The sequence below is a fragment of the Psittacula echo genome, assembly GCF_963264785.1.
Source record: "Psittacula echo genome assembly, chromosome: 4".
In the NCBI taxonomy this organism is placed as follows: Eukaryota; Metazoa; Chordata; class Aves; order Psittaciformes; family Psittacidae; genus Psittacula; species Psittacula echo.
The window spans coordinates 72,010,448-72,025,779 of record NC_137738.1 but is presented as its reverse complement, the minus strand read 5'-3'; the positions used below and the strand labels follow the sequence as shown (position 1 = coordinate 72,025,779).

General features: G+C 36.4%; 1 protein-coding gene across 1 annotated transcript in view; it reads right to left on the bottom strand.

The window, feature by feature from the left end:
• ME1 (malic enzyme 1) overlaps window positions 1-15,332 on the bottom strand; it is a gene marked incomplete at its 5' end in the record, with an annotated part of 173,413 nt that overhangs the window by 125,552 nt on the left and 32,529 nt on the right. The window contains 2 exons of the mRNA XM_080614639.1: window positions 64-213; window positions 7,334-7,467. Of these exons, the coding sequence (XP_080470765.1) occupies window positions 64-213; window positions 7,334-7,467 (284 nt within the window). The remainder of the gene's footprint in view (window positions 1-63; window positions 214-7,333; window positions 7,468-15,332) is intronic.

Sequence of the window (15,332 nt, the reverse complement as noted above, 5' to 3'; positions counted from 1 at the left end):
CAGAAATCTGCCAAGTGGAAAATAAGATACAATTACTTTTATTTGAAGTATACACTTACTTACCTTGGCCTCCGAAATGCTAAACCATATTGCTGGCAAGCCAGTCCCACAGTGGGAGTATAAACAATAGGCATGAACCTTTCAATATCAGAAGTCAGCACTTTATAGAAAAGCTTTTCATTTCGATCCTGAAGACTCATTAGTAGAATGTATCTGTGGAGAATTATATATAATTAGACAGACGTCAGGTGAACATATAAAGTAAACTTCAAAATACAAAGGTGTTTAGATAACCAACTGAAGCTATGTTTGTTCTATAACAGCTTCTTTCTTGTTAAGAGTATTTGAACTCTTCCTTCTCTTACTAGCACAAAATAGTTCAGACACAAAAGGTAACAAACTGGTTGAGACAGACAGAAGCTGAAAACATCACAAAGTTGACAAACACTACATATCGGGAAGATAATCCCTCTGAGGTATAAAACATTATGCTGCAATTGAGTATTTGGCCTGTCAGAACCTAATCCGTTCAGATCAGTTGTTCCACTTGAAATAAGACCACCACTAAGTAAAACTTAAAGAAGCTTACTCTCTTGCCCCCAAAAATGAAACTAAAAATATTAGCTTTTTCTGCTCTTGCCTTGACAGAAATTTCTCTTAAATCCAGACTAATACCTCAAATAAATACCTCAAATGTCTACCTGAGTACTGCAGACAAAGCTTTTAAAAGCAAAGCATACACATACGGCCTTTCATCCCTGAAGTCTGTGTTAGCAATGAAATCTGCAATGTTTTACCTCCTAATGGAAATTAAGTTTTGATGGCATTTGAAGAAGTTCTATATTTAAAAAGAAAAACAATGAGGAAAAAAAAATAATCAGAGAAACAAGAGCGAAAAGAGTTCACGCTTAGCTTGATCTACTTGTGACTACCATCACTTTAATCTTGAATAAATACACTACTGCTCCAACATCCCAACCAGGAAGCCATATTTCAATGCTGAGGATGACGGATGATACAAACCTATGAGTGACTTCAGGTTACATTAGTTCACACAGGTATGACCCCAGTCACTTTGTGAACACTTAACATTTAGGAACTCAATGATCCTAAAGCTCACCCCTCTATTCACTAGTTCTAGTGAGGTTAAGTATTACTTAAGAAATTAAGTAGTTTTTTATATCAAAAAGCTTCCATAAAAACTTCAACTTAATTTATGTATACAATTTACATATGCTGTTTTTGGGGGGTGATTTTGTTGGTGGTTTGTTGTTTGGTTTTTTTTTATTTACAGTGATTTACTACTTACACTCAAAGTTTGATATTCCTATTATTTTACTACACAAGTGTTGAGGAAATGTATATAACACATTCATTCCAAAAGCCTGGAGGTTTGTGTGCTTAAAAATAGTATTTACATGAACTTTCCTTCAGCACGCTTATGCATTACATGCACCAATAAAATCTAATTCATGCTTTAGGAAGACAGAAATATACTCAGGTAAATGTCTAACAATGAACAGTTTAGTAAATCTGCATTTGTTTTGTTCAAACTTAGCTTGTATATTCCTGTATAAGGGAAGCATTTCTCTCACGATCTGCTATGTAAACCTTTAGCAATCGCTATAAGCAAAGCTAATACAGTCCATTTAGCTGTACTGTAATGAAGTGACAGAAGTGAGGCAAAATGGTATCCCTCTCTTTGTGTCACCAAGGGTACTTTAGACCCTAAACAGATAAAGATCTAGAAACCAAAGAGTTGAAGATGTACTCTGTATACCACCACCGTAAGATATATCCTGAGCTACCTTCCATCATACACATTAGTTTTGACTGTTCTCCAAGGTTAAATTATATCCTGCACTCGTAGTTTTCAGCTACAAATACATACATACATACAAATTTTTGTTTCAGGTTATTGCATTTCCCTATTAACCTTTCATTTTCCCAGAGTATTTCATTATGATATAACATATCTTTCAATGTCCTTGAATTCTTTGAGCATTTTAATCATAATCATAAATCATAGAATGGTTTGGATTGGAAGGGGCCTTTAAGATCATCTAGTTGCAACTCCTTGCCACAAGGCACGGACCCCTTCCACTAGACCTGATTGCTCAAAGCCCCATCCAACCTGGCCTTGAACACTGCCAGAGATGGTCAGGCACAGCTTCTTTTACAGAAGTAATTAAAAGTTTGGCAAAAGGCATCCTCAAGGGCTTCAAAACAAAAAGCTATTTGGCAAAATACTCCATTTTGTTTTTACTGTTCTATAGCATTAAATTGAGGGGTTATTTTCTTATCTGCATTTATCATACCACTTCTACATCTAGAATATGCTAAAGAAAAAGCAATGATAATACCTGCATACTATTTATATCTTCAACTATTACATACTTAGCCATACCCAAATCAGCATAAGAAATACTATTAGAAAGTGAAAAACATTTCTAGAAAAGTACAATTTTGATCAGAAGGCTACTTTTCAGTGGCAGGTATAAAATACCACTTCTTTCTTGGCACAGTAACTTGCTCAGGGGCACTGACTTTCTAAAAAATTCTTTCATAAGGGGAAAACCAAAAATGCTTCACACTCAATGTGGTGTTGGTTATACTGCATTAAACAAGTATGCGTCTTTTAGCAACATCCAAGTAATTTACACAACTAAAAGCATGAAGTTGTTTTCAGCATTGTGTTAAAAAAAAAAAAAAAAAGATATTTTCAAAGTATTTAATGGAATCTTTTACTGAACCCCACATTTAATTGAAAACATAGTGAAAACAAGCAATAAACACTGAGAACAATCATTTGTGCTATAAAAAGGGAGAAGAATATTATCTGTCCTCAGACAAGGAGTCTTGAATGAAGTTTCAGGGAATAGCTTCAGAGGATAAAAACCAAGGCCTGGCAAGTAAGAGATAGGAGATTGCCAAGCATACAAATTTCAGTATGTCAATTCTCCCCCTTGCCTTTACTTCACCTAAGAACTTTTCGTGTTAGTCTGCTATTAGAAAGGGAATGAAATACTGTAAGCAACAAAAGGATGTAAACAAAATATCATCAAATTCCAGAAGAAAACTGATATAACTATCAGAAAATTGCTGATAATTCCTTAGGATAACTGGCTGTACTATCATTGGCATGCATTTTACAAGACAAAATGGAATCTAAAAAAAAAAACCAAAACACCACAACAACAACAAAAAACCCCCCAAAAACAAAAGGTTTGTTTGCTTTTATCTTGCAAAATGTGAGAGCAAACCTATAATAATTAACCTAATTTTTAACCTAAGACAATTAAGCTCCATTACTTTGCATCATCACTATCTATATAGAAGTGTTATTAAAGACAGAAAACTTTAAGAAAAAACAAAATAACAGCATTCTCAGGAAAAGGGATTTGATTGCACCTTTCCTAATGCTCACACATCCAGTGTAACATTTTACCAGTGTGAATCTTTGAAGAAATAAAAGCCTAGGCAGAAGATGGGGCTGTGTGAGGGGTAACAATTTCAGTGTCAATACAGAGTAAGAAGAAAAACAACTCAGAACATACAGAGGAAAGGGAAAGAGAAAAAGAAAAAAAAAAAATTCAATTACTTGCAGAATACATTACAGCTTTTCTAAATTAAGTTAGAAGAACAGAATTATTTCCTGTTATTGGCTTCCTTGTTGCCAAGCATACCACGCAATGTATTTGATGCTGTTTCACATTCATTTTATGTATGAACTCTTGGTATTTCAGAGTACAGCAATTCCATGATGCAAGTCAGCAAAGGACTTTCAGCTGTGCCAAAACATGTCATGCCATGGTACTATCAGCTTATCTTTATGAATTTACACACACCTTTCTTGCCAGTCAAAACCAGGGCAAGCTACAATCCTTCCAGTGTCAGATGCTGTGATACACAGCATTAATGTTTCATCAGACAATACCTTTCTGTCTAAGGTACTTAACAGCTTCCAAGTCTGAAGTATTCAAATGCTTGTAGTTAATCTTTTGTATTTGGACATAAAACACACAGCTATACACCTACTATCAAATCCAAGCTCTAGGACAAAAACAACAGCTTCCCTTTATCTCTTTTCAGTCACTGTTCCTATGGAAGCAAAGCCTATGCCGGATGCATACTGGAAGAAATGTAGGGTTTTTCTAGAATTAGTACATATACATTCAGTAGAAAGCAACAGCTGCAAGCTCTTACGCAAGGCTGTCCTTGAGCACCTGCCTGTAAAGGGAGCACTTTATATAGTCAATGCTTTCTGGCATTCTCCATCAGTGCAGGTATTCAAGGAGTAACTGCAGCAGGATCACAGTCACTCTTCCCTTTAAAATGCTATGCTACAAGTGTAAGTACAGGAGACCAGAGTTTGCTTATTGCCTTGAAGAACTGAGCTCCCACACATGGTAATGCATGTGTTCTCAGAGCAGGGTTTCTACTGACATACTCCAATGCAAGTCAAGGGTCCGGCAATTTCAAACACAGCTGCAAAATCACATTTTGCATGTGCAAGTTTTGGCACACTCATTATACAAGAGGTTTTTATCTCTGCAAAGAAGCCCAAGATGTCATCATTGACAGTCTTCGAAGGAAATATATTGTGCATGCAAAAGCCACCAAGTCTTTCCATCAGTGGTCTTCAATGTAAACCTACACATGTAACTCAAAAAAATTTTATTTTGCTAAAAACTGGAGGAAACAACACAGCAATATAGTGCCCTACTAACATAAGGGGAAAATATATCTTTACCAAAGCATAGCATGATGTGAATACTTAATCTAGGCCTGCTGAGTATTCACACAAAATACACATATGATTTCTTATAGAAACAACTTCATTTGGAGGGAGAGGAGGTGTGGATTTATATAATTTTAAGTGCTTATGGGCCAACCTGATAATTCACCCAAATTTGTATTATTCCAAGATTACCTCTGAAAGCTTATTTCTTAATTGTTATGGACCTGTGTTATGAAATTATAGCCTAGCTGACGTTGGAAGGAACCTCCGGAGATCACCTCATCCAATCCCTTGCTCAAAGCAGAGTCAATTAGAGCAGGTTGTCCAGGACCATGTTCAATCAGGTTTTTAATACCTCAAAGGATGAAGACTCCAGCCCAGTTTATCCAGCATTATAAATGGAGCCACACTGTTTATTCATACAAAATGGGAAGGAGAAGATACAAATACCTGGACCAAAAATTTTGGTCCAGAAATACCAGTGCCACAATCCACAGAACAAGACTGGGAAATAAGCACAGCTTTCAGATATTTTATTATTTTAATTGCTGAATTTTTAATTGAAATATTTTGACTAGTGATCATATTAGTGAGGAAAAAAAAGCTATTTCTATGAACCAAAGGCTAATTAGTTTTCTCACCTGAAGTACATCATTAAAACTCTATTAACAAAAATATTGTACTGTGCAAAGCTGCACAGCATAATATAACTTTCATACTAAAAAAGGCATTACAGGACAAACTGGCTTTACGGTATAAAATGGTGAGCTACAGTCTAATGCTCAAGACACATGGATGCAATATCATAATGTTTGCACTTCTATTTTAGAAATGTCTGGTCACAGGAGCAGGAAACAAATGTCTTCCTTACCCAACTATGTATTTGGAAAAGAGAAAATGCAACAGAAGACTCATAGGTGGAAAATAATGACATTGAGTTTTTAATTAATCATATACAGATATTAAGATTAACAGGGACAGATTTGGGGGAAAAAATGCATTTTATTTATGTTTATTGGTAAACATATTTATATCTACTTATACTTGTGTATTATTTGTGTCTACTGTATGTGGATTAAGTTAAAAATGTTCCTTCCCTCCTCGACTCTCAAGACAGATTTTTCTTTTTTTTCTTTTAACACAATGGAGCAAGTTTTCTGCAAAGTATTCCCACAGTACCCAGTTATTTTTATTTGATGATTCCCACTGCGATCAGAACTTCAGTATATGCTGCTTTACTGTAGCTCAAATGACACAGCTTTCAAAGTTTTAATACTCCATCATTAAAAACTGATTTTTTTTTTTTCCTTTCCTGCAGAAATTTTTCATTTTGGTGAAAAGCCATTTAAATATCCACAATTTTTTTCTTTAAAAAAATAAATATATATATATATAAATAAATTAATTCATTAAACAAGATTTGGGAATACTGCTATTCTCCTCTTGAATTTCACATAGCTAAATCTGTAACTTTCAATCTGTGATATTTTAAGAAACAGAAGTGCTTTTCTCCTCTGACCTGTAGCAGGAGCTTACTCACCAGTTAAGAAACACACACAACAACAGGGTAAAAGGCTTTTTTTTTTTCCCTGCTTTTCAGTTACAGGTGAATAGAAATTCCAGCAATTCAAACAGAAACAAACAATTGAAACAGCCTTAAAGTATTAAATGTCCTGAAACATACAAAACAATGAGCTGCATCATGAAGGAACTATTTCAAGGCAGACTTCGAGAGGAGATGGGGAGAGAAGGACAGAGAAAGTCAGTGCTTGAAGCAGGGATCTCCATGAAATTTTATGCTTAGCTACACACAGGGACTCACACTAATAAATATTCTAGCCTGGAAAGCTACCACTCTGTGAAAGCTGGTAACATCATCCTTGAGAGCATCTGAGGATAGGTAACCCAGAAAAGATACCACAGGCATAAGCTCTTCACTTACGAGGAAGGCTGTGCTCATCCTATTCTACCTCCATAAAAAAAAACAAAGGCTGTGGCAACTTCATATTATAAAAGAGCCTTGCCACCAGCAGACAGGTATCCAAAAGCCACGTATTGCATGTGGATAACAAGACAACTCACAACAGAGAAATCAAGGCACAAGGGAAAAGTGAATAATATTTTACTCTAGGGCTTATAAAACACATAATAAATATTGAATATTCATAAGTGTTTAAAGCTCCCCAGCTTTTTTCTTAAAAAAACCCAACTGCCAACACCATAGTACATAATAGTATTTTATAGATTTTATAAATTTTGCATATTTTTCAATGCGTATGTATCTATATGCATGTAAAGACATTACTGACTTTCAGTTTCACATGAGTTCATTTGATTCTGATGACTTTCGTATCATGTAGTTATTGAAAATAATAAGTTCATGCGAACAGCACCGTAATATTACAGTTTAAAGCAGGTGCTGATTTTTTCAAAAAAGCATTTTAGCACAAGTATAAAGTTAGCTTAATGATCCTAAATCAACCACCACTGCTCAGAAAAAAAACTCCACAAAATTTCATCTGTAGTACCACTGAAAAACATAAGGGACTCATGGTTTGATAAATAGGATAAAGGTTCATAGCCATACTTTACCTGTCTAGGTCACAAGTCAGCCTTTCAAAATTCTGAAGAATACTATAAACCTGGGCATCTTGACCGAGAAAACAAGGTGGCAATAATCCATGAATATTCAACTGCTGCCTCTCCTCCAAGGTAAAAGCCATGCCCTGAAAAGAAAAATAAAACCCAGGAATACTTATATGTGAGATAATCCTTTTAATAAAATACTGCAGCAAAATACAGCACAGGTAAAGTCAGCATCAGAAAAAATATTTAATATTAAACAGAATTAATTATGCAATGATTTTGGAAAAAGTTTTTATTGAGTCATAAGAGAACAGGCCTGTATAGTACAAAACTCCATCCCAGCAAAGAATGAGTTAAGGTATTCTGACACTGCAAAACTGTTACCTGCAAAATTATTAAGTTACAGCTGAAGAGAGCAGCAGTGTATGCTCATTCACTCATTCTTCTGGCTATCTTCTAAATACAAAGCATGGATAATTTTCATCTTCAGTGTAAACATTTTGCTTTTAATATTTGGAAACTTTTCAAGATATCTCAAATGTTCATGCAAATTTTTAACACAACTCTGTGGTACAATAAAGTCATCGCTATCATTTTATAGTCAAAGAGCGTGGTCTAGCACCTAGTGAAGTCAGTCAACAGAAACACGGTGATAGTGAGTTCGATGCAAACTTAGTCTGTTTTTCAAATTCACATTCAGTTACAGTAAGAAAAATCTGTACAGAATTACTGAATTTCCTTATTGTATCCAAAAAAGCCATTTAAAAGTATTTAGTATGTTACATGAACAGTCAGAGAATGCTTAATACATAAATCCAGCTTGTGGACTGGCAGAGACCGCTAAATAGCTGCTTTCTAATGAGGTCTGTCTGTCTAACACATCTTCAGAAATTATGCAAGCTATTGTAAGACAGAGGATGCCTTGACAGTAAAAATATTACCATGGGTTTAGCACACTAGTATCAAGTACTCTGACTACTGAAGCTTTACTTCGCAATGGTAACTACAGCCAGGCAGAACTGACAGACAGGATCAGACCTTTGATAGTTTTAGAGGATAAAACGAATGTCAGAGGAGTTTCTTCCATAAATGACCTATGAAATCCATGTATTTGTTTCACATTATAGCCACTGGTTGGTGGCTCCACAGACATGTTCGGCCCTCCTTTGGCATCATGCCTGCACTGCTCCACACCAGAATCAGTACTGGCAGATCATCCTTCATTTGCACTACTCTTGCATTTTCAAGAGAACAAATTCACAGTGCTTCACCCAATGCCATTACTGCCTTTTGCACACCTATTGGGTGATACACGATAAAATTGTACCAGTCAGTCTGATTAACTGGACAGGCTCCTCCCTGCTTCCACCTCCCTTTCCCCAAAGAACACTCACCTCACAGGTCTTACTTTCATGTAACAAAAATATTCTATTAAAATCTTCCTGTCTCTTACAAAATTCTTAAGGCACTTTTAATCTAAACAATATTCAAATGCTTATGTCATTGTTGCTTGAAATAAAGTAGAAAAAAAAAAAAAAAGAAACCCCCTAAGGCAGCCCTATCTGCACTAAAATGTCATTAATCATGTTGTTACCATTAAGTAAAATGATGGCCCAAAAAAACCAGGAAAAAAAATTCATTACGAACACTTTACCAAACATTAAACATTTCCAGAACATGCTTCTCCCACACATAAAAATTAAGGAAAACCAAGTTTAATAAACATCAGTAACTGTTTTCCATGCACACAAGATGTCAACAGCTTCCAAAAAGTATATGCAAACCCTGTTTTCTCTTGTCTGTACATGAATTTTCTGTGCCCAGATACGTCATGAGTGTCTTCAGCTGCTATCACATTTGGAAAGACCATGGAAGAAGGGAGAGTCAACATTTCCCACAAGTACATTCAGAGTCGATCCCTCTCATCTCCAGTAGACTTATTTTGGCTTAATAAAAAACCCACGTAAAAGCTGTGCATGTGTGCTCACGAGCACACACACTTCAGCATCAGTTCCAAATGGATGGACCTTAGGGAGCTGCATAGCTTTAGTGGATTTCTTAGTGCTGGCAATAAAGAGGCAATTCACTTATCTGCATCTCTCTTTTCCCCTGTCTCAGTGAAATTTTCTGAAAGAAAAGTATTCAAAAGCCTGTGTTTGCCTTCACCTTAGGAATAAGATAGGAACTTGAATTAGTATGATAGGGTTTCCCCTCTTACTGGAAAATATATTTCAAACAGTCACATGAAAAGCTGATACATCTTGCCAAGTGCCGTTTTAAAAAGGTACTTTGTCTTGGGGTAGCATATTTTCCACATATTGCTACACCTTCTACAGTAAGTGTTAATTTCTTTTGGGCATCACTACAAAAATACCACACTCATCTGCACCTCCTATGCTACACACGGTTTTAAAATTCTTTACTTGCATACTCTTCTTTTCAAAATTCTTTTTCAAATTTCTAAGAGGGAATGTTAGCTCCTTTGTACCCCTCAGATATCATACATGCTCAAAAGAAGGGAATTATCATGAAAATAGATTTCCTGATGATTCAATAAAAAAGGCAATTTTATGCAATAAATGTATATTATTTCATCTGCTTATAACAGGAAGAGCTCAACTACATAATTTTTGTGGTTTATGTCCAGATTTCTTGCACTAGCCTCACAGATTTTCTTTTCTACATCAGAATTCTTATTTTTTTTCCTGTTTGAAATGTTGTTTCCCAGCCATCCAGCAGAGAGGGCTCTAGGTCCAGCTTGCTTTACCCAGTCCTTTCTCTTCCTGAGATCTGGATTTTGTGTGCACCTGGATGGGACAGACTTCAATCACCTAAAGTGCACCCGAACTGTAATAAAAGATGTGGACATTTTTATTTTGCACTCTGTATTACAAAGAAAACGTCCACGAACAACAACATAACAGTCTAAACGCAGAAGCCTAATTTGTTTTGATTTATTCACTGCTTTCTGCCATCAAAAGGTAACATATACATCATAGAGATGAAAATTAAGAGTTATTATTAAGCCTCCCAGGTAAGAGTTTGCAGTTCTTTAAGGGTGGTGTTTCATATGCTTCTTTATATGCTCTGGTTTTGGTAAAACTAAGTTGCTCTTCAGCCACTTCATAATCTTCCTTTCTCACAAACCTTTTGTTTGATCTGCTGGGTTGAGTTTTTTTATTGCTCCTTAGATACAAATGCCATCTTGTATTCTCAACTGTACGGAAAGATCTCTGGGGTTTTTTTATTTCATTTCAAGAAGTTCAACTCATTGCAAATACATTTAATCTAGAATTCATCTCTCCATTTGTAATATTGTGGAGTTTTGTAAGCGTAGCAGTGATTTCTATTACTGCACATTGCTCAGTATTCTGTCATTATTTAACCACTATCAGTTTATCAACTCAGTTCTTAACTGTCCTCTTATATGCTCTCTGCCCAGCCTCTCTCTTTTTCCCTAAAAGCCCTCAACCACAAGTTTCTTTTAGTGTAGCTCAATATGCGCCAATTCTCTTTTCAGGTGTAGTACTGAAAAGCCCTAATACAGAATAAACAGCACAACATCATCTTCTATCAGATACCTTTACGCACTGGCTTTCAACTGATTTCTCAGGCAGTGCTTGAGAAGACAGAGAGCACATTCAAAATATTTCAGGAGCTGTCTCAGCCAGTGTTCACAGTCAGCAGAGACAAGTCTTATCTCTCAATACAAATTAGATTGCAACGACATAGATCTTGTTCAGATAGCATATCTGAAAGCTCATGTAATTGCTAAGTTTATGTAAACTTCTCAAGAAAAAAAAGAGTGCACTAAAGTAACGTGTGCATCCTATCTATGTGCTACTGAGATTCACCTTCACTGAAGGGTAGCCAGAACTATCTCCAAACAGTATTCATTGCAGGGATCCTCCTCAATTTCTTTCCAGATAGGCCAAAATTTCCATTTTTAGAAGCTCCTATTCATTTAGAAAAAAAACTTATTTTCTTCTGCCCGCCTCACTGTAAGTATGGCACACAGCTATTAGCTTGGCACCATGCAGAAGGAAGCTGGCTCAGAAGATGAAACCATGTCCTCATCCAAGGTTCTCTGTGTGACTCTTCCCCCAGCTTTTGGTAGAAGATCAAGGCCTGTAAGACTTCAGATCATCCCTGGGACTCAGGAGACAACCATCAACACCAACATTCAAATTCAGGTACCCACACATATATTTGAACTGACTGGATCTGCGAAGGGAGGAAGGAAGGAGTGAAGAGGAAGGTAAAAAGGTACAGCAAAGAAGTATGTCTAGAAGTACTGTCTATTCTACAGGAAAGAAATCTCTGCTGATCTAAGATACTATCACAGAAAAAACACAGTACCTAGAATATTCTGAGGACAACAGACAAGCAGGTTCCTCATTGTCTCAGAGACCATTCAAACAGTAAGAAAAAACAAAACGAAACCAAAAGTCTCCATTAAAAAAACTCATTCAGTACATCTAAATCATAGTGGTGCAGTGAACCAATTTCAAAGATACTGTGAAAGAACCACTCAGTCTGAGGGACTCAGAAATGCACAACATCTGCTGCCATGGCTGGAAGGGGACTGCTGGCTCTATGCCACCTTTTGCAGCCTCCCACTGCAGCAGTTGGTAATCCTGAGCAGAGTTAAAGAGGCCAGGGAGCGCTCTGCCAGATAAAGCTAGAGAAGATCCCACAGCTGCCTGAAATACAAGTCTGTTCAAGATCTGAATCAATTCTTTGAACAAACAGACTTAAAGAAGCCTGCAATTCCATATTCCTTAAAAAAAGAAAAGGAAATGCAAACTAATGCTTCTGGCTGAGAGATTAAAAACATCCTTCAGTTACCGGACAAGAATATTTTCCTCAAGATGCCCCAAGTGAAAAATCAGTGGCATCACTACCAATTGCCAGTCACACATCATCCCATACTGCTCACACCACTTTATGCACAAGGCTGTCTCCAGGAGAAATTCAACTGCAGAACTAGACACAGTCCTTGGGAAAACATGATCTTTGGTATGCGTAACTGCTTGCAAGCAATTCTTTTGCTGGTCAAGCTTTTTCTTCATTAATTTTGGCTTCTCGTACTACCCTAATATTGTTAAGAAGGAATCCAAGTCAAAATTAATTAAACAATTTTATTTTGCTTTATTTTACAGAAAACTTCTTAGGCTAAGGAAACAAAAAAAACTTATGCATAGACCTGCTAGGTATGAGCTACGTGAAAACAGTTTCAGGTATCCAAAATACCATAACCCTCTTTAAGGTCAGAATATTAAAAAAAACAAACAACTCCCCCACCAGAAACAAAACAAACCAAAACCAACAACCAGACAACCCTGCAAAATCTTACACGTTCAAAGAAATTTTTATAAAATGTCCATAAAAATATGGCACATGTGAATTTTCATGTGTTTTAAGCTACATTTAAGAGGTTTGGGATCTGCATATCACTGAGGTATTTTCTATAATTCGTATTTTTTTAAAAATCGCCTAACGAACAGGCAAAACCAAAGTTCTACAAGCATTTCCCCTCCATTTTGCATTTTTATTATCTGAACATGACTTCAGAGAAACCAGATAAATACGCCATGTCCAATGCTCGTTTCAAGGCACAATATGCCAGGAAATAGTTAGAATAACTAATCAGAGCACACGCTGCATAAGAAACTCATTCTGCTAAAAACAAACATGGTTCATGGCAAAGCGCTTGGGTTGGAGCAGTACACATGACTAAAGATGTTAGTGCTAGTTTCTCTACCCGTTCTTGTCATGACTGCCAAAAATATTACAAGCACAGGTAACTAATGCAGCTATCTGGATGAACATCTCTTCTGCAACACACCCTATAGGCCAGACTGTTTATGTCTTCAGGCATCTTCTTTTAGGACCTGAGGAAAAAAAATGCCCTGCAACTTGTCAATTTACATTAACTTAGACCTTCATATTTCTTTTTAGAAATGATCTGTGGTAAAAACTATCTGCAAAAGAAGGGCTTGAATAGCAGAATCCAATTTTGATTGAGGAAAAAAAAAAAAATCAGGATTATTAAAATTTTAGAGAACCAAAATAATCCTTTTCATGGCATTCATGGAGACAAAGGAGAAAGATGACAAATACCATTACAAGTTGATAAGAGGAAAGGATATGATGACCACAGTTTGAAGATGGCCAGCATTGAGTTAAGAAATGAAAAGTGAACATGAAAAGATAAGCTTTCTGTTGCAACCTTCTGGCAACCCACAGAAAAAAAAGCTCAACAAGTTTTCTGAAGCAAAGAAGATCAGTAACCATTTGTAATGCAAACATTACCTACGGCATTATTAGACTGCAAATAGAAAACTCAGTGGTGAGACAGAACTTCTATCTTCCAAAAAAATGTTATTTTCCCCCAAAACTATGCTTAGATCTCCATTAGGGCATTCAGTGAGGCACACTGGTTGTTATTGATTAATGTTCAAAAATCAGTATACAAACTGGTGATGAGCAATCCATTAGCTTCTTTGGCAGAGGAACTGTCATTTTGTTTGTACCTTGGCTTTCAGCCAAGATCTCCAAAATAGCAGAGAATCTTGATACTAAGTACCCACACTGAAGTTTGAAAAGCCAACTACACACAGGTAACTACCCTGGCTGGGAGGAGAAGGAGAAAGCCAGAAAAGGAGGGTTGGTAAAGTGTAAACAGCAAAACTCAGTTTAGATAAAAGTGCCTGTGCTCCTTTTGATAAGACCTGGTGCACAGATACGCAACAGGACTTGTAAGACTGCAAGGCAAGCTAAAGGGAAAGGAAAAAATATATACTATATTTGATGGGCACAGCACTGACTATACAAGAAAAAAAGGAGCTGTCCCAGTTTTAGCTATAAAATGCCAAAAGGCACAGGTTTTGGTTTATGCACATTTTTTGAATGCAGCTTTTTATCAAGTATTTAAGTTGAGGAACTATATCCTGACATTTCGTAGTTATAATTTCAAAACTGGTTTTTTTGGAGTCATGATAGATCTGCTGCAGTGTGATGAACGCACTATTTTCTTTTAATTTTCAGGAAAGTCAAGAGACCTGAAGTATATTCACACCCCAACTGTAAGTCCATAAGAGTTTCAAAAGCAAACTGAAAAGGTCAATTCAACAGGGAAACTGAAGTCAAAAGTCAAAACCAGCTTCCAACAAATAAAGCACAAATAAATACAGTAGCTAATAAACACACCCAGGGACTTATGACTCAAAACAAATGCAGATGGCCACAAGGAGTTCAGACTTCTCTTGGCAGATTCATCATGGGAACGTGTGGGCAGCTTGGCAGCCTTGCAATGAGCTGATTACAGTAACTGCATGCAAGCGTGATTCAGATTAGCACATCAGAAATGTCACATCACAGCATTCTTTTTTTAGCACTCTAACCTACTGTAAACTATTATCTGCCAGTAAGCAAACGACCCTATTTTAAGAAACTTTTTGCATATTATACACATACAAAATAAATGTTTTTTGCATTGAGTAACTCTCTTCACCTTAAATTTGTGAAGGCCATATTACAAAAACAGCAGACAATAACAAGCTGAATAGTAAAACAAGTCACCAAGATAATCACATATAAAAACATATTGCACAATATGTTATAATATAGGATGGGACTGAGTCTAGTTAGACACCAAATTTAGGAGTTCATACGAAATCCAGGCACCTACCCTCCCATGATAATTATAGGATATATAGTATTGATTAAAATAAAAATCCTAAGGATAAATACAGCTCACCCTACAACAGACACCTTGCAGTCAGTAATCCAAATTGCTCTAGTGACTATATTAACTTTAGACCAAATTCAGATTTGCACACACAAGCACCTACTGCCAACCGGGAAGCTTGTAGGTACTGAAGAAATCAACACAACATAGGTCATTATGGCAATGACATCCACAATAAATCAACTGCATAGGAGAGACTTGCACTGCAACAGATGAAAGCCAGGTACAATACTCCTCTGTATCTCAAGGGGA